The sequence below is a fragment of the Narcine bancroftii genome, chromosome 3 (assembly GCF_036971445.1).
Source record: "Narcine bancroftii isolate sNarBan1 chromosome 3, sNarBan1.hap1, whole genome shotgun sequence".
NCBI classification, from domain to species: domain Eukaryota; kingdom Metazoa; phylum Chordata; class Chondrichthyes; order Torpediniformes; family Narcinidae; genus Narcine; species Narcine bancroftii.
In genome coordinates this window covers 174,556,324-174,574,988 of record NC_091471.1, presented here as the reverse complement: position 1 = coordinate 174,574,988, position 18,665 = coordinate 174,556,324, and the positions used below count along the sequence as shown (strand labels likewise).

General features: G+C 41.7%; 1 protein-coding gene across 1 annotated transcript in view; it reads right to left on the bottom strand.

The window, feature by feature from the left end:
* The window catches only part of LOC138756301 (insulin-like growth factor-binding protein-like 1), a 66,730-nt gene extending 50,487 nt beyond the window's left edge, over nucleotides 1–16,243 (bottom strand). Inside the window, exon 1 of the mRNA XM_069922843.1 lies at nucleotides 15,746–16,243. Coding sequence (XP_069778944.1) covers nucleotides 15,746–16,184 — 439 coding nt within the window. The 5' untranslated portion in view covers nucleotides 16,185–16,243. The remainder of the gene's footprint in view (nucleotides 1–15,745) is intronic.
* Between the last annotated feature and the right edge of the window lie 2,422 nt (nucleotides 16,244–18,665).

The following is an 18,665-nucleotide window of genomic DNA, read 5'->3' as shown; positions in this document are numbered from 1 at the left end:
GGCAAGGGCCACAAATGCTCCCCCACCCCCCTATGACGCCAACCCTGCCTCCAATCCAGGCAGCCAATATCCTGGTGAATCTTCTCTGCATCCCTCCCAACATCTTGACATCCTTCTTGTAGATGGGGAATGAGAACTGCACACAGAATACATATAATAATGAAAAGTGACATTTAAATTTAAAATACTTTCTTCTTTTGGTGTTTATTTCCAAAACCTGCAGCTCTTTGCTCAGATTAACTTTCTTAATAAGCAAAAGGTCTCTAAGAAAATCATTTGTCTGTGGAATGGTAATCTAAATATTTTATCAATGGGTAATTTTTATCCATTCAGTTCACAAAGATGTTATTCTAATGAACTGAATTACAAACAGAATGTAAGTGATACCTTTATTGTGGATCCAGAATAAATGATGTTCAAGTCAACACATTAAAGCTTGGATATGATTTTATAATTAAAATAAAATTCATTTGGAACACTCTTAAGTTTCAAATTCTAATAGATTTTATTACAATATTCAAAGCTGCTTGGGTTAACTTGCAGCTGCAGAGTTTAAAAAGTTAAAATAACAAAGCAAAACCAAATATTTATGCATTATGGGAAACTTAGTCGAATGTGAGATACAGAGATATTACGATGATGATCAAAAGCTTGCTAAACTTTAAATGGTCACTTGAAAGAAAAGAGCAAGATTGAGGTGCAAAGAAGTCTAAGGATTTATTCCAGAGCTTATTATCAAGGAAGATGAATGTAGAATTACAATTAGAGGATTGATGAAAACAAATCTGTACAAGAATTTAGAATTAAAGCGCTCTCGATGGATTGTTGGTTTGGACCATGCGAGAGGAATAAAGGAAGCAGGGCCATAGAGCAATTGCATAATGTTTGCCAATAATCAGAAGTATCATTGAATGGTAATGAGTGTGAATTGTATTCAGACAGGAAACTGAGTTTTGGCAGAATTTAGGTTAATGGAAATAAGAAGATATACCATTACCCTAATCTTGCCCACAGATAATAAACCCACTGTGAAGAGATTGTACAGTTGATGATCTCAGATGGAGTGAAAATGGAAGGGTGCAGTTGGGTGCAAGCACATTAGGGAGAAGTATGTGGTTTTGGTATTGACAGCTTTAAATTAGTCATTCAACTTATGGTCAAATGGGATGCTGAGGCTGGGAATATTTCCCAATATTTCCACATCCCCATCACGACCACACTTTGGCAAGTCTTATTATCTGGCTGCATTCTACTCCCGATGTACAAGCAGCAACTGAACATTACAGCATCAGTGGTGAAGATGGTCAAGGGAAGCAGAGGAGAGCCTGCAGGACTGCTTTGAATGAATGTTCTGGACTGCATTCATGGACTCATCCTCTAACTTTAATGTCACCGACTTCATCGAGACCTGTGCTATTGAGTGAGTGCCCATGTGTACATACTGGGACTATCCCAACCAGAAGCCATAGATGAATTAAAATATTTTCAACCTGCTGAGGGCAAGATCGATGGTGTTTAAGGCCAGTGATCCAGCTCTCTATAGGATGTTCAGGTACAATCAGCGGAATGCCATCACAGCAGCAGAGGAAATTCTCAGGGAAGCTAGAGACAGAGTCAAGTACTCATCAGTTATGGCTGGAATTGCATGCCATTACATCCATTAAGGCAAGGCTGAACACCATAAATGTTTGTGATACTTCACTATCCGATGAGCTGTACACCTTTTATGCTTGTTTTGATAATGATACTTATGACAATCCCTGGAGAAGCTTATGACCTTGTGATATCTGTCTCTCAGGCCTGTCACATTTGTGGCCCGAAATGTGAAGTTAATAAAACGTTAAACACAAGTTATATCAGGTAAACTTCTTAGTGTCTTTATTCTCCCGTTTTCCTTTGTTCTCCTGCTTGTGTTCTTATCTCTCTCTCATACCACGTGACTTCCGGTACATCTCATACATATTCATTATCATGACATCCCTCCTTTAATCAGAAATAAACTTTACCTTCACTTACCAATATCCCTCGGAAACTTACAAACATCGTAACTAATGGTAATACTATAACTCAACTACATAAAATTCACTTCCTACAGCATTCATACATGCACTTTATGATATAAGATTAAAATATTGTCCCAAAGTTCTTATTAAAACTATGGCACAAAGTCTTCGTATCGTTTGGGCACTTTCCGGTTTCGTTTCGGCCTGCCTGCGATATTGTCGTCGCTTCTCGGTTGTTCACTCTCAGCGTCGGCAATACTGCTCGCCACGGCTTCGGGTGTTTCTGGCGCTCTAGTCACTTCATCAGGAGTGCTGGTAACTGCCTCTGGAACATCATCAGGTCTCTCAGTTTCAGCATCTCGTATTGGCCTTTCAACCTCTTCGCTCGATGTATCTCTGGACTGGTACCTTTTTACACTTGATACATTTCTCTTATACAGGACTCCAGTCGGAGACTTGACTGTCACCATACTGCCACTTCTGGATACGACAGTATAGGGTTGATGGTAATAAGGTGTGTCTAGCTTACCACCAGTTTCATGCCTCACTAGAACATTATCTCCTGGCATGATGTCTGAGTACTTGGCTCCACGTTTCGAATCTGTGTACAGCTTTGCTGCACCTTTCTTTTCAGCATCGTGGTCCCTCATCTCATGTCAACACATAGTCTTATGTCACCCTTTGGTTTGGGCACAATCACTACTGGGCTGACCCATTGTGTCGAATGTTCCACTGGTTCAATAATGTCTCGCTCGATCAATTCTTTAATTTTGGCTTCGACTTTCCCACGAAGTTCAAACGGAGTTCGGCGCATTGGTTGTGCCTTGGGTTTGACTGTTTCATCTACCGCTAGCTTCAATTGTCGACCTTTCAGCTTTCCTACTCCTTGGAAGACTGCGGGGAATTCTTGCTTCATATCCTCGTATGACTGAATTGAATTGACACAAGCTCCAATATGAAGTATTGCCAGGACTTGCGCTGTGCTTCTACTCAGCAATGGTTCTCCCCTTTCTTCTATGACCATAAACTCTGCTTCGGCGTACTTATCTCCAGCTTCAACAGTTGCAGTAAAACATCCAATGGTCTGCAATGGCTTTGTTGCTGTGTATGGATACAGTTTCTTGGAACACTTCTTTGAGGTACAGATGATCTTTTTCCTTTTCAACTTCTCCCATAAATGTCGATCAATCACATACTGTCACTGCCTGAGTCTACAATGACCTGAACTGTCACTCCACCAATGATCACTGGGACCTTCTCATGATGTACTTCATTCAACGTAAATTGGTAACAACTCTGTTCCTCCTGGGTATCATCATCGTCACCGTTTATCTGGCGAATGGTATCTTTCTTTCCAGGATACTTTCCTTTCCCCAGGCTTTGCCTTTGGAAGTTGTACTCTTCCTCTTCTGGTCTGCATTGGACTTGCTTTTGCACTTCTTTGCAAAGTGGTCCTTACCTCCACACTTTCTGCAAACTTTGCCTTTGGCCGGGCAATATGGGTCTTTTCCAAAGTGACCTCGGTTTCCACATCTATAACACTCCACGTCATGTGTCGGCGTACATCTTGGCTGGTTATGGCGATGTGAGAGCCTCTTAATTTGCTGGCTTGAGTTGTCTTTCAGGGTCATGGTATGAAATTGCCCTTCAACAGCCTCTAATGCAGCAGCAATGGTTAAAGCATCGGTGAGTTCCAACTCACTCCCTCTTTCCAGTAGACGTCTTCTGAGTTTATCTGATCTACAGTGCTGTACAACTTGATCCAGTAATTGGTTGTCCAAATCAGCTGGCATGTAATTGCATCCAACAGCTAGCTAGCGTAGTCTCGTCACGTACTGAGCAATTGTCTGGCCATCTTCTTGTCTCGTTCTCCGAAACAAATGGCGTTGAAATGTAGCATTCGGTGTCACTACATAGTGTGCATTTAATGCATCTACCGCTTTTCGGTATTCGTCCTTTCTTCCAGTATTCAAAAGTGTCTTAAATGTTTCCCGAACTGAGGGTCCTGCAGTGAAAAGAAGTAACGCCCTTCTCTGCGCTTTTTGTTCAACTGTACCGGTATCTAGAAATAGGCCACGACTGTCAGCGTAGGATTCAAATTCTTCCAGCCACGCCTTCCACTTTACACTTACAGTGCTTGCATCACCAGTCGGGTCAAAATGAGCAATTCCACTATGTGTTAGAAAGTCACTGTCTGCACCAGCCATGAGGAAATATTCCAGCCCCAAAAGTACAGAGACAAAGAGAAAATTCTTATCACCTTGAAGTTGTCTGTAAACCTCTGTAATCTTGTTTAGTCTTTAATTTTCTTCAAGCTTCTTTCATCCTCGTCGCCAATGTCACATTTGTGGCCCGAAATGTGAAGTTAATAAAACATTAAACACAAGTTATATCAGGTAAACTTCTTAGTGTCTTTATTCTCCCGTTTTCCTTTGTTCTCCTGCTTGTGTTCTTATCTCTCTCTCATACCACGTGACTTCCGGTACATCTCATACATATTCATTATCACGACAAGGCCCTCATCAGAACATCCTTCAAATCAGTGAACCCTCGCAGGGCGAAAGGCTCTGATTGCGAACCTGGTAGGGTTCTGAAAAGCTGTGCCAACCAGCTAGCCAGGGGTGCTCATGGATATTTTCAATCTCTCATTGCTGTAGTCAGAGATTCCCAGCTGCTTCAGAAGGGCCTCAATCATCCCTGTACCCAAGAAGAGCTTGGTGAACTGTCTCAATGACTATCACCCAGTAGCATCCATGCCTAGTGGAATGAAATGCTTTCAGAGGTTGGTCATGGCCAGAATTAACTCACAACCAAGTAAAGATCTTGACCCACTGTAATTTGTCTACTGCCACAATCACTCTACAGCAGATGCATATCAATGGCTTGGATCAGCTCTGGATCACCTAGACCACAGCAACATGTACATTAGGCTTCATCAACTACAGTTCAGCTTTCACACCATCATCCCCTCAGTGCTGGTCATCAAACTCCAAAATCTGGGCCTCTGCACCCCTCTTTGCAACTGGATCCTTGAGTTCCTCATCAGAAGACCACAATCAGTACAAATCTGAAACATCTCCTCCTTGCTGACAATCAGCACTGGCACGCCTCAAGGATGCATGCTTAGCCCACTGCTCTACTTGTTATGTATCCATGACTGTGTAGATAGGTACAATTCAAATGCTCTCTACAAATTTGCTGATGACATGACGGTCGTTGGCAGAATCACAGATGGCAATGAAGAAGAATACAGGAGGGAGATAGATCAGCTCATTGAGTGGTGCTACTACAACAACTTTGCACTCAATGTTAGCTCCTTGAAGGGAACTAACAAGATACCCACTACATAATTTATAATGTCTTTGAGGTGTTCAGTGGAAGTTTGATAATAATGTGCTGAAAGGGGATTGATTGTGGATTTCAGGAAGGCAAAATTAGTACATGAACCAATCTTCATCTAAGGGTCAGCAATGGAAAACTGGGTGTCACTATCTCTGATGATGTGTCTTGGGGCCTCGCATGATGATGCAATCATGAAGAAGGCTCGCCAGTGGCTATACTTCCGGAGAAGTTTGAGGAGATTTGGTATATCACCAAAGACTCTTGCAAATTTCTACAGGTGAATCATAGGGAGTATTCTAACTGGTTCTATCACTGTCTGGTATGGAGGTGCCAATGCACAAGACAAGAAAAACAATCTACAGAGAGCTGTATTCTCAGCCAGCACCATCACAGACATCAGTCTCCACTCCATCGAGGACATCTACAAGACGTTTTTAAAAAAGCAACCTCTATCTTCAAGAATCCCCATCACCCAGGCCATGCCACCTTCACTCTGCTATCATTGGGAAAAAGGTACTGGAGCCTAAAGACGAGCACTGAGTTGCACAAGGACAGCTTTTTCTCCTCTGCCATCAGATATCTTAATGGACAATGAACCTCAGATACTACCTCGTCTTTCTCTTATTTTTGCACTAGTTTATTTCGTGATAATAAAATATGATTCTGATTTAAATACATGCAGGGCCATGCTTTTAAATTTCAGTTTAATAGAAAATTAGTGACTCAAGCTAGAATTCTTCTTTACCAGTTTTCTACATTTAGGTATACTTGGATAATTTAAATAATCAAATCTAATATGATGAAATACCCTGCTTATCTTTTTATAGTTTCTAATCCCCACTCATTGACATTTAACCTTTTGTAAGCACACTGTATTTATAGCTTTTCATTGTTATTTATAGACTGTCTATTAATACACATGTTTAATATATAACTGTTTTTTTAAACTGACCAGATGGAGTCAGTGCAAAAATCAACTTCAGAAATTGCCTTGACTTTACTCAACTGAATTTTAAAAATTATGTCTTAGTGTAATACTGTGAATATCTTATTATAGTTTATTTCTAACATTAACTATCTTTGAAAGAAAAACAACTTGGTAAAAAAATAATCAAACTCATTTGACTGGTTTTGTTAAGGTATTTTAAAATAATAATTGCAGATGCCATTTTGATGGTGGGCATAATTTTTGGGATGTGCCTATCAGTGACGTCACCTTGATCTTAGCTGAATGAGCTGACAATTAAAATTAGGAATGGATACTAAAGATCTGAATGTAAGATAACTATATTCTGTATTATAAGGAAATCAATTGTGGAAATAATTTAATATGTTACACATTTAAATCTCTGGAGTCTAGACCATAATTTCCAACATGCAAATTCTGCATTCAACCCAGCATTAATTGAAAATCCTTGAATAAAAGTTAAGCAACAGTATTAGAACTGATGACTGTGCTCGTAGATTACTTTCTGACCTAGTAATGTGCCATGGATTCACAAAATAGGTGTGGTAAATGCAGGACTTGAAGACAGGAACATTTTCAGAAATGATTCTCCTCTCTATTCTGAATTTAAATTGTATCTCTCCTTGAAGGGAACTAACAAGATACCTGCTTTATAATGTCTTTGGGATGTTCATTGAAAGTTTGGTAATAATTTGTTCATTTTTACATAACTTGTAGCCTGAAAATCACCTGAAACAATTTCTTGCCCAGACTTTTATCTGTGGAATCATGCAAGACTCTGTCCTAATCTTCCCACCTATATGCTTTGATTTCTTTCTGAGAGTGTAGACCTTTCTGAAAGAGTAGATCTCTGACAACATCCTCAGCACTGTTGAAATCCCAGTCATTGATTATATACCCATATTTTCATCGTCAATTTCGTCAGTGATTCCATATTCCCAGGGATGCAGTGCAGCACTCACCAGAGTGCTGCTCTGGCATCTCATGGAGCTGCTCCGGCATCTCCTTGTCACCATTTTTGGTGAGCCCCGGCACCTAAAAAATTAGCACTGCACCCCTGCATATTCCACAATTTATAAACAAAGGAATCTTTTCTCTGGGTCAGCACAGGGTGAAATTCAGCCCCCAAACCTTCTTCAATATGTATGGAAGAGCAGATTTTTTTTGTTGAATTAGTTTTGTTTTTTCCATAAATATACATATTAAAATTTTCCATTTTCAATATAATACCTTTTTTTTTACAAAAAAAACCCAACAATCCCTTCCCTCCACTCCCTTCACAGTATAAATGACTGGCAAGGCTTACAGTTGGGTTTTAAAAAAGGAAAGTCTTCATTGGGGAGTCACTTATATTTTTGTAATAGTATCAGCTTTTTTATTATTATATTCGGGCCCCTACACAGTCCAAATATTGTTGCCATATTTTATAAATATGTCATTTTTGTTCTTTTGATTATATGCGATTTTTTTTCCATAGATGTACAACTGTTCATCAGTCTTCCATCGTGCTGTCTGTAGAGGGGAGTCGGATTTCCAAGTAATTGTAATACATTTGTTAGCCACAGCTAAAACTATTTTAATGCTGGTCACACTGTTAAACATCAGATGAGATGATTGCAGCCCTGAACTAACAATTAATCCACATGGCTGTAGAATATTTTATTCAAAAATATTCTCACTCTCTACCTTGCTAAAATAAAAAAATAGAAATTTAATTCATCTTTAGGAATGTGATTTGTGAACAAGTTGACTTACACTTTATGTATAAAGAATAGGAATTAAAATAATAAGAAAATGGATTCAATCCCCTCTCAGCACATGCATATTTAAAAACCTGTTGGTTTCTGTTACAGTTCTTGGAAATTAAACCGTGGATCACAGATCGCTTTTGTTTTTCATTTTTACCTTTTAAATACTACCCCAGATCCATATGTGTTTTATCCAAATCACAGGACCCAAATCAAATCACATTGATCTGTGTCTGCAGCAACTTTGTGCACTTCATTTCTCATTGTCATTCATAATTTATATGTTCTATCCTACGTAATTTCAATATGCCCTTATTGAATCTATTGTAAGTTTGAGTGCCAGCCTCTATATTGTATTATATGGCTTACAATCACAATAGTGGAAAGCTTAAGTCCTAGCAGAGATCCTATGGGTTAATTATTTCAAAAGTAAAACTGCCAATCAATCTTGATACCAGGAACAATAGGGGGGAAAACCCTCAAAATTCACATTTGTTTGGCTCTAACCTTTAAAAATAATTTTAAAAAATGGTGTAAAGATAAAAAATTATTTACAGGACAATTTTTGAATAAAACTCAGCGATTCAGGTTTGACTGTGATGTCTGTGTGGAGCTTGGACATTCTCCCCATGACCCTGTGGGAATCCCCCAGTTATTCCATTTCCTCCCACTTCCCAAGGCAATTGTCTACTCTAAATTCCCCAGTGTCGGAAGGTTATAGGAACATCAGGGTGGAGTTGATGAGCTTGTGGGAGAAAATATTTTTGTTTAAACTAAATGTTGGAATGTCTATGAGAGCTGACATTGACTCAATAGATCAAATCAAACATCCTCTTTCTCTATCATTATTAATAATGAAATGAGTGATAAGCTGATTGGTAGGTTGATTGGTAGCTGTCAATAACCTCTTGTGCAGATGGGTGGTAAGAAATCAGGTAGCAGAAGTTGCTGATTATGTGCTTGAAAATAGGTGATGGGGATAATTAGAATTGCTCAGAGAGTTGCCATTGACCTTTTGTCGGTATTCCCCTGCACCCCTCATTTCTGTACCATAAGAAATGAGACAGAGAGGCAAAAAGTTTAAAGTTGCAGGATTGCATTGGAATAATTGCATCTAGAGGTAATGAGGACCAAATGTGACAATGTGCTTACAAGCAGTCTGATTCAGTTAGTCACTAGGAAACAGACTGCGATGGTGACCAAAGTAAATTACTATTGATATTTCTATTATTTCAGTTGGGAGATTTTTTTCTTGGCCAGTACAGAACATCGGACAAACAATTGATTGTCAGTTGTTATCAAGTCAGACTGTAACATCGAGTCTTATTGTGATATTTAGAATAGTGGCTGATTAGACCAATTAGCTACAAAGTTCCTTTCACATTGGTGACAGAGATGTAGGGGTTCTGTCATAACTGTGGTTCTTGATTTTCAAGGTTCAATGTTTCTCTTTGTTCCTGCCATTTAAGCCTATTCATATGAATGAGCATCTCTTTTCATGCAGGTGCACCAAATAGGATGATAGAATGATAGAACAATACAGCCATTCTAGTCTGTGCCAAACTATTATTCTCCCCAGTCCCACTGACCTGTACCCTGGCATACCCTCCAATACATGAACATGTCCAAATTCTTCTTAAAAATTAAAACTGAGCCCACATTCACCACTTCAGCTGGCATCTCATTCCATACTCCCAACACTCTTTTTGTGAAGAAGTTCCCATTAATGTTCCCTCTAAATCTTTTCCCTTTCATCCTTATCCCATGTCCTCTGATTTGTATCTCATCCACCCTCTGTGGAAAAATCCTACCTGCATTTACTTTGTCTAGACCCCTCATAAATTTAAATACCACTATCAAATCTCCCCTCATTTTTCTACGGGTCCAGGGAATAAAGTCCTAACCTGTTTAACCTTTCCCTGTAACTCAATTCCTGAAGTCGGGGAAACATCCTAATAAATCTTCTCTGCACTCTTTCTATCTCATTGATATTTTTCCTGTAGTTAGGTGACCAAAACTGCACACAATACTCCAAATTTTGGCTTCACCAATGTCTTGTACAATTATACCATAACATCCCAACTCCTATGCTCAATACAGTACTTTGTATTATGAAGGCCAATGGCCAAAAGCTCTTTTTACACCCTATCTACCTGTGACGCTACTTTCAGGAAATTTTCAGATCCCTCTGTTGTAGCACAGTCCTCAGTGCCCTTCCATTTACCATATACGTCCTTTCTTGGTTTGTCCTTCTAAAATGCAACACCTCACACTTGTCTGCAATAACTTCCATCTGCCAGTTTTCAGCCCATTTTTCCAGCTGGTCCAGATCCCTCTACAAGCTTTGAAAACTTTCCTTGCTGTCCATAGTGCCTCAAACCTTTGTGTCATCTGCAAATGTTCACATCCATTTTATCACATTATGATCGAGATCATTTAAAAAGATGACAGAGGCACACTGCTAGTCACAGGTCTCCAGTCTGAGAAGCAATCATCCACTACCATTCTCTAGCTTCTCATAATTTCCCCATAATTCCCTAGCATTTGAACCTTCCTGACCTTACTAAAGTCCATGTAGACAACATCCACAGCCTTTCCTTCATCAACCTTCCAGCTAACCTCTATTGGATTAGTTAAACAAGACCTACCAATACCACGCACAAAGCCATGTTGACTATTCCTAATCAGTCCCTTGTATTCCCAATCCCTAATTATTGTTCTCTGTCATGCACGTCATATTGAAACTGTTCAAGGATATTCTAAGTCCTTGAATATCTTTTCCTGTCCACCACATGATGTTTACCCTCAGACATTACCCCATAAAGTTGTTGGTTTTCTGTCACCAGACATTCTTCTAACCTGTTCTGCCCATCTGATTTGTGATTCTTTCAACTGTACATAGATGGCTGGGGAATTTTGCTTGGGACAGAGTCTGTGTGTCTGGAATCTTGCTACTTGATGTGAAGTATTCTGTACACAGGTTATATGGAAATGGTTAAGCTGTCTGTACAGGGTCCATGTATCATAAACAGAGTAAGCTGGGTATGACAACAGCACGATATACCTTCAGCTTGGTCTTTAAACTGATTAGTCTTTGACCCCACACTAAACTCCTCAGTCTTCCAAAAGCAGAGCTGGCTCTTGCTTTGCTGCTGTTATCTTCATCATCAATGTTGACTGATCTTGAGAGAGTGTTGCCTAGCTACGTGAACTTGTCCATCACTGAGAGCTTTTGGCCGTTCACAAGAATGTTTGGTTCTGTGTTTGGTGAGAAGGTTTTTTGAGAAATTTGTTTTTTTTGCTGTCAAATGTACATTTCTTTAGATCTAACTTGTTTATTATATCAGTAATATTTATCTTTCCCATGTTACCATGGACCACCTATAACAAATCCACACACCACCAGTGGTCCACGCACTGCAGGTTGAGAAATACCAGTATAAAGCGTTCCCACAGGCCAGATCCCAGCTCCTGATACAGACACAATTTGCAGCTGCAATTTCAAATATCAGTACTTTTAGCCACTTTGCCATGATTATATCTGGCTACTCCTCAGGTGCCAGCATTAAAGAGCAGCAGTGGGGCTGCTTTATGTGCTAAATCAGTAACTTTAATTGGCCTGGGGTGAACTGCTGGTGCTACTCTGGAGAATTTTCACAATTCATCTTCGTTCCCCTGGGAATAAGAATGTTGAGCACAGAAACCAAGATTAAGCTCTTCATACTTGGCTGCTTTTGTTGCCTTAATTTAATTGGCCATTTACATCAATGGCAAATTGCTGGCCTGAATTGGCAGAATGATTACGGACAGTCTGCAAAAGACACAAGTGTCATTCTAGACCCATCAGTGATTGGCTTGCTGCAATTTGTCAGCATCTCCAAACAAAGCATCATCCTAAAATCGAAGTATTCTGTAAAACTTCAAAGAGGACTTTTATAACAAGGAAGTATTATGACAGTGGGTTTGTTCCATTTGATGGTTGGAAAAAAAGACATGAATTGAAATTGTGCATGCTGAATGTGCAGACAGAGCAAGTTGAAGCCATGAGATTAGTGACTGGAAAATCCCTCAAAAGGTTGTGGTATCCCTTTAGTTTTTTTGGTTGGCTATTGTATGTGGAATGAATGAAGAAAATATGAAGGTTTTAATTAGTGCAATGTATAAGAACACTGTTTCTCCAATATATGGTAACACCATATAATTTGGCTTTGCAAAGTAAAAACAAAATGTAACGATTAGCGGGCCATTATTGAACAATTCTTTTGAGCATTTATTCACCAAGATGGATAAACACACGCTTAATTAATTAATTATTCAGGCTGTTCGTTACTTCCTTTGGGCCTATCCTTTGAAGTTGTCGCTGCTGAGATGTATTAAAGAACATCTTGCATTTTGGTGAAAAGATAATTAACGTGAAAAATGCCCGGGATTACTTTTGGATACTAATTCATTTGGATGAAAAACGCAGCAGTATTCCAGAGATTTGTCACAGAAGACTATTGTAGTTAAATTATTCATCCTTCTCTATTCAAAAATGCAGACTGATTCAGCACCCAGACATATCCATTCACAGACTAAGCTCAGAGAGTGGATAAATAAATGGCAGCTGTAATGCTTTTGCTGAACAGTACAGATAATGCTTATTAGAGCTACAAATCAATGAGGTTCCTAAACAGCATTGTAAACTATCATTAAATTTCCAGCAGGTAAATGTCTATAGAAATTCTTCAAATGTTTCTTGATGTACTTATAAATAGCCTAAATTAAGGACAATACATCGCTTCTTTCAGAAACATACCGTCTTTCCATCATGAAATCAATTTTATGCCTGTTAAAATTAATCTGTGCTTCCATTCTATTGTACAAATATGTTTTTCACTATTCAAAATCCTTGGGATTTTTCACTGCTTTAAAAGTGCTACCTGAACTTTTTTTATTTGTTACAAATTGCATGATTATTATTCTATGCTAGAAGAAAACTGGTGCTCAGCAAAAATTAAAATAAGGCAGCATCAATATTCCTTCTTATCTCATTCCTTTTCTATTTCTTAATGCTAATCGCAATTTGAGCAGGTGAATAGGGTGCCTGACCCAACCTAACTGGTTCTTCAATTATGCAGAGATGCATCACACAAATGCATGTGATAAATGAGAGAAAGGAATAGGAGGCTTCAATCAGAAGAGAAGATTTTCTTGTTGAAAAATCTTATGTTGAAGGATGTCATAGGTTAAGGGGTTTCTAAAATAAGAATGAAATGATTATGTATTGGGAATAGGATACCAATGTGTATCAAGGAAACAATGACTTGACCAGACATAGCACCAGACCTCTTTACATTTCTATGTCTTAGCTATCTTAAAAATGAGTTCTTTGACTTTGCCTGAATCATCTCTGTGCAATTTTTCTTTCCTGTGTTAAGGTGCCACTGTGGGATTAAGATGATAAACAAAAGACCACCACATCTTATGTAGAATCACAGAGAAGCAGGCCATTTGGCCCATCAGATACCTAAAATAATAATCACTCTTTCCAACTTTTGGTCCTTTGCCTTCTGTTTCCGGGGCTCATGCAAATGCTTCTTAAATGTGAGAACACGCAAGTCCTCCAGCCTCTCATGCAGAGTTCATCCTCTGCATGAAAACAATCTTCCCCAATCGCTCTAAATGTACGCAGCGCAACAAAGGAGCAGCGCGTATCTCTGTAAAACTCCAACGCCTTCTGGACAAATCACGGATCTTTCAGCCAAAGCAGAATCGCAAAATCACGATTAGAATGTCATACAAATGCAACTTGACTCTAGGCTGAAAATAAAAGTGTGGACAATGACTTGATTTCTTTATTTTATTTATGGTGGTTCAATGGTACCAGGACAACACCGAGGCCAGCAAACATTTAAATCCAGTAAGTCTTGGTCCCGGTTGATCTGCCCAATATTTGTGTGGGCGTTACATCTTGTTTGCCGATTGCGGCGCCTCGCTACACACTACATAAAGACATACTGTATTGTCAAAACAAAACCCATAGATACAGTCCCTCGTAGGACTTGTTCGCAGGCGGGACACTTTGGTCGGCGCGGGCAACTTGGGCTGAGGGTCCGGTTTCCGCGCTGTATGACTTCTGTCAAAAGTTGCACCGACTTAGTCTCTCTCTCTACAGCCAGAATCAATCGCATCCCTATCCAACGAATCAGGGTCAATTTATCATAGAATAAAAGAGCTCTTGGAGTAAAAGTCGACATCAACGCCGTAGACCAGTGTGCAGCAAATTCTCCATATTCCGAAATTCCCAGTTGAGTAAATGGACCGAAATTCCGGAGTTCAGGTTTCTCACTTTTCTCCTTCCTCTCGCCGACTGCTGCAGTTTGGAGAACCCTTGTGAGACGCTCCAAAGAACCGCATAGACTATTTAGGGAAGTCTCTGTGATATCTTTTCGCCCAAGATCATCCTTTCTGACTAAAGTTGAGCAGTTGATTAATGGTCTTTCTGATTGCCAGAATACCTCGTTGCCACGGATAGAGGTGGGCACGGTCCAGGGAGCACAATGCCGAAAATATTCCATTAACAAAGGTGGCAGCTGTTTCCCGGTATTCCTGTCCACACAAGCGCCTTCTCCCACTGGGACCAGCGCAGGAGTGACCCCGGGCGCTCATCTGTGAAACGCCGTTGTCAAAAGCGCTTCCCCGGGATGCACAGTTGACACAGACCGTATGACCAAAGACTACATATATGCCAGAAGCCGATGCCTTAAAATATAGCGTGAAACAGGAGACCCGAGGGAACTAGCGACCAAATTTCGGACAGGTGGAGTACACACAGACGTCGTTCAGTTGTCGCCAGACCCCGATAGCCAGCTGCTCGCAACACGCAGCCTTTTATTGCCTTTTTATTTGTTGTTGTACAGTATGTTTCTCAAAGCCAGGGAGATAAAGGCTTGCAAAGGAGACAGAGGTGGACAGAGAGGAAATGCACACGGACACGGGGAGATAACGAGCAAGGCAGAGAAAGTCTCCGTCTCTGCCCAACTCTTACTTTCCATTGCGTGTCTCCCGTCCCAATTTGTTCTCCTTTCTCCATCTCCGAGCTTCCATCTTTGGCTCTAGCTGCGCTCTCCCATCTGTCTGCATTCTCCACACCTGTCTTTCCCTTCCCTTTGTCTCCGATTCACTTTCTCTCGATCGGGAAACAGGGCGCACAGCAAACGGAAAGTGGAGCAAAGAGGGAGGATAGGGGAAGGGGTGGGAGAGAGAGAGAGAGAGAGAGAGAAGGGGTGTGGAGAGATGGGAGAGGACGTGAGTGGGAGATTTGGGGAAGAGAGACACGGGAATGGGAGAGGACGTGAGGGGGCACCGAGAATGGTGGAAGAACCGAGGAGAAGGGAGAGAGGGAAGGAGGTTGAATAATGTGTGCGGGCGGCATAAAGTGCTCAACAATTTGATACAATGTGCCAGCCAGTTCCTGTCCTGGTTCTTTCTACTCGATTCTACCTTCCTCTGGCACCTGCCCCATTCAACCTCTGCCCCTTCTCCTCATTACCCGTACCGTACCCCCCTCCATTCTTACCCCTCTCACCTCCCCTGTCCGTCGCCTCCTCTCTTCTCCCCGCCGCCTTTCCCTCCATCTTTTTGTTTCCCCTCCTTCTCTTCCCCCCCGTTCCTTGCCCACGTGCCGTCTCTTTGCCCCTTACCGTATTTGCACTCTCCGTCGTGTGCTTTGTGGATCTTGCCCTCTTGCTGGTGAACGGATATCCAACTGGCCAGGTGCAGAGCGCAGATAGTGGGGTAGGTGTTGGCGTCCGAGCCACACACCGGGTAGTCGTGTTTGCACACGCAGGTGCCGGTACCCTCCTTCTCCACCTCCTCCCCCTCATGTTTCTGCCCATCCGCCGAGGTCAAGCATACATATCCCGGGGCACAGCGGCCGTGCCTCAGACCCCGACCACCGCACTGCTCGTCCTGAACTCCAAGACACCGGGAGCAGCAGCCGCACTCATCCTTCGCGACCAACTCGGGCACTCTGCACTGCACGGCCGGGCAAGAGGCTATCTGGCAACGGCCGCAACCAGCCTGTGCCTCCGTGCCCCATATCACCCCGCCAAGCATTAGCACCAAGAACGCAAACTCCATGTTTCGCGGCTCCTGTGAGAGTGACCCGCTCTGGATCGCAGTTGCTAACTCGGTCGCACATCATTCATTATTCATAGGCTTCTACTGGCTTGGGCAATGCACATTGGACAGGTTCGAATCCAAAAACCCACCCAGTAAATTCCCAGCCAGTGATTCACCGTCTTCCCAAATAAGCAAGAGTCCCGTTCTGATCATACCTGGTATCTTCAATGGTTGGCCGGGGTTCACTGAATGAACTCTCCTTCCCGAAACCCCTTCCCACCTCATACCCCATCCACCTTGCGAGACGCGCGATTTGGGAAACAGATCAGCAGTAAAGTATTGCGGCTTCGCACACAATTCGATAACTAGAGAGACTCTGCCTTTGTCCATCCGAGAAACACTCCCCACCCCTCGAAAGCATTGGGGTCACCAAGGTACTTTTGCAGTGCATTTCCCATTGAAATGCGCCAATATCTGCGCATCCAGAAACCAAGTAGCAAGGCGATCCATTTATTTATTAAAATAGATTGTTAGGAATAATAATATTAATTCTCTCTTATTTATCTTTAAAAGTTGCCCCAGGATTCTCATACATGGAGACGAGGACTGTAGAACTGGAAACTTGGCACCTCAGAGAGTAGATATTAAGGTACACAAACACAGAAGTGAACAGTTATCAGCTTGCTCCAACTTGCTCACACCTATATATAGCAGAGTCAAATTCAGCCATTGTCTCCTCCTTCTTCCCCCTCCCCCAACCACACCTTCTGACCTTGAATCTCCTCCCTTCATTGCTACCCTTTCTACTACCTTTTTCATACTCTCCCTCAGACTTCTGATCCTTTCTCATCCTCTTCTTTGCAATTGTTTCTGCCCTGAGCACTCCTCCCCCTTCTTGTCTTCTGGCCTTCCTCCCCTGCACTTCTTTCCTACCCACACTTTACAGTCCTCATCCCCTTATTGTCTTGAGCAGTTTTTCCTCTCCCTCCTCTTCACCTACCTCCTTCATCCTCCTTTTCCCTCTTGATTCCTCTGGCTTTTCATCTAGCGTTGGACTTCTCCCAATATATAAGTGCTGCTCTTTCACATTCTAGTTGTTGCCACTACCATGGCTCTTCCCTTTGCTGATCAGAGGTCTGGTCTGCGACATCACCTGCTGCCTAACCCAGACCCCTGGATCCCAGGACTCGCAGAAAGTGAAAGGGAATCGTGCGCCATTGCTAACTTCCCCATACCCAGGGGTGCAGCGCTAATTTTTTAGGTACCAGAGCTCGCCCAAAAAGGGTGAAAAGGAGGTGTCTGGAGCTGCCCCGTGAGGTGCTGGAGTGGTGCTCCGGTGGGCTCTGGCAGCATTGTATCCCTGCCCATCATCATCATCATGGCCCATCCCTTTGCGAGCGAAGATGAACATGTTGCCTTGTAGCTCTTCTGCCCTCACAGAACTTTTTGTAGTTTTTGGCACATTGTGAAGAGCCACTGTGAATCGTGGAAAGCCATGTAGTGTGATTTTTTGCGAGGCCCTCCCAGTCAGTATGGTTGACATGGAATGACTGGAGATCATGCTTGATTACGTCTTTGTAGTGAAGACGTGGGCAGCCAACACGGCGGGGAGCATCTGGTAGCCCACTGTAGAGGACATCTTTGGGCAATCGGCCATCATCCATATGGACAATGTGGCCAGCCCAATGCAGGCGGCAGTTGCGGATGATTGAGTAGAGATCTGTACTTCCAGTCTTCTCAGGACTTGGATGTTTGTGACTCTGTCATGCCTAGGATGGACCTGAGGCAGTGGAAATGGAATGCATTAAGGCAGTGTTCTTGCTTTCTATATGAGACCCAGGATTCACAGCTACAGAGAAGAGTACTCAGCATTCAGGCCTCGTAGACTCGGATCTTCTACCTCTTCTATTGTGAGAAGTTTCCCACTATCTCCCTTATCCATGTCTCTCATATTTTTTTACTCCTCTATTAGGTACTCACTCACCCTCCTCTGCTTCAGAGAAAGATACAGTCTATTCAGTCTTGCCTCATGACTGAAATATTTAATTTCAAGCAACCTCCTGGTGAATATCTCCTGTGAATCCTCTCTCATGCAGTAATGAAAGGCAATAATTTTTCCTCTCTACCAATCCCCATCTTTACTCTCATCCCTAACCTCTTTTCCCTCTTCCTGTGCTCAAATTTTCTACTATTCATCATCAATATTTGCTTCTTCCCCCAAACTTCCCTCTTCCTTTCTCCACTGACTTTTATTCATTAGTTTCTAAAGCACTGCACTTCCAACTCTTTCAATTCCAAAGCTGCCCATGACTCCCTAATCTCTGATTTCTGACTTCTGCACCAGGTCAGATATTCCTGAAAACCCAGATCCTATTCTAGGAGACTCTACCAAATGATCAATCCATGCATTTATCAGTATCCTCGAAGAAGCGTTTCCTGATATTAGCCTACAACCTTTACTTGGTGTGTAATTTCCAATTCTTATTTGATACACTCTTT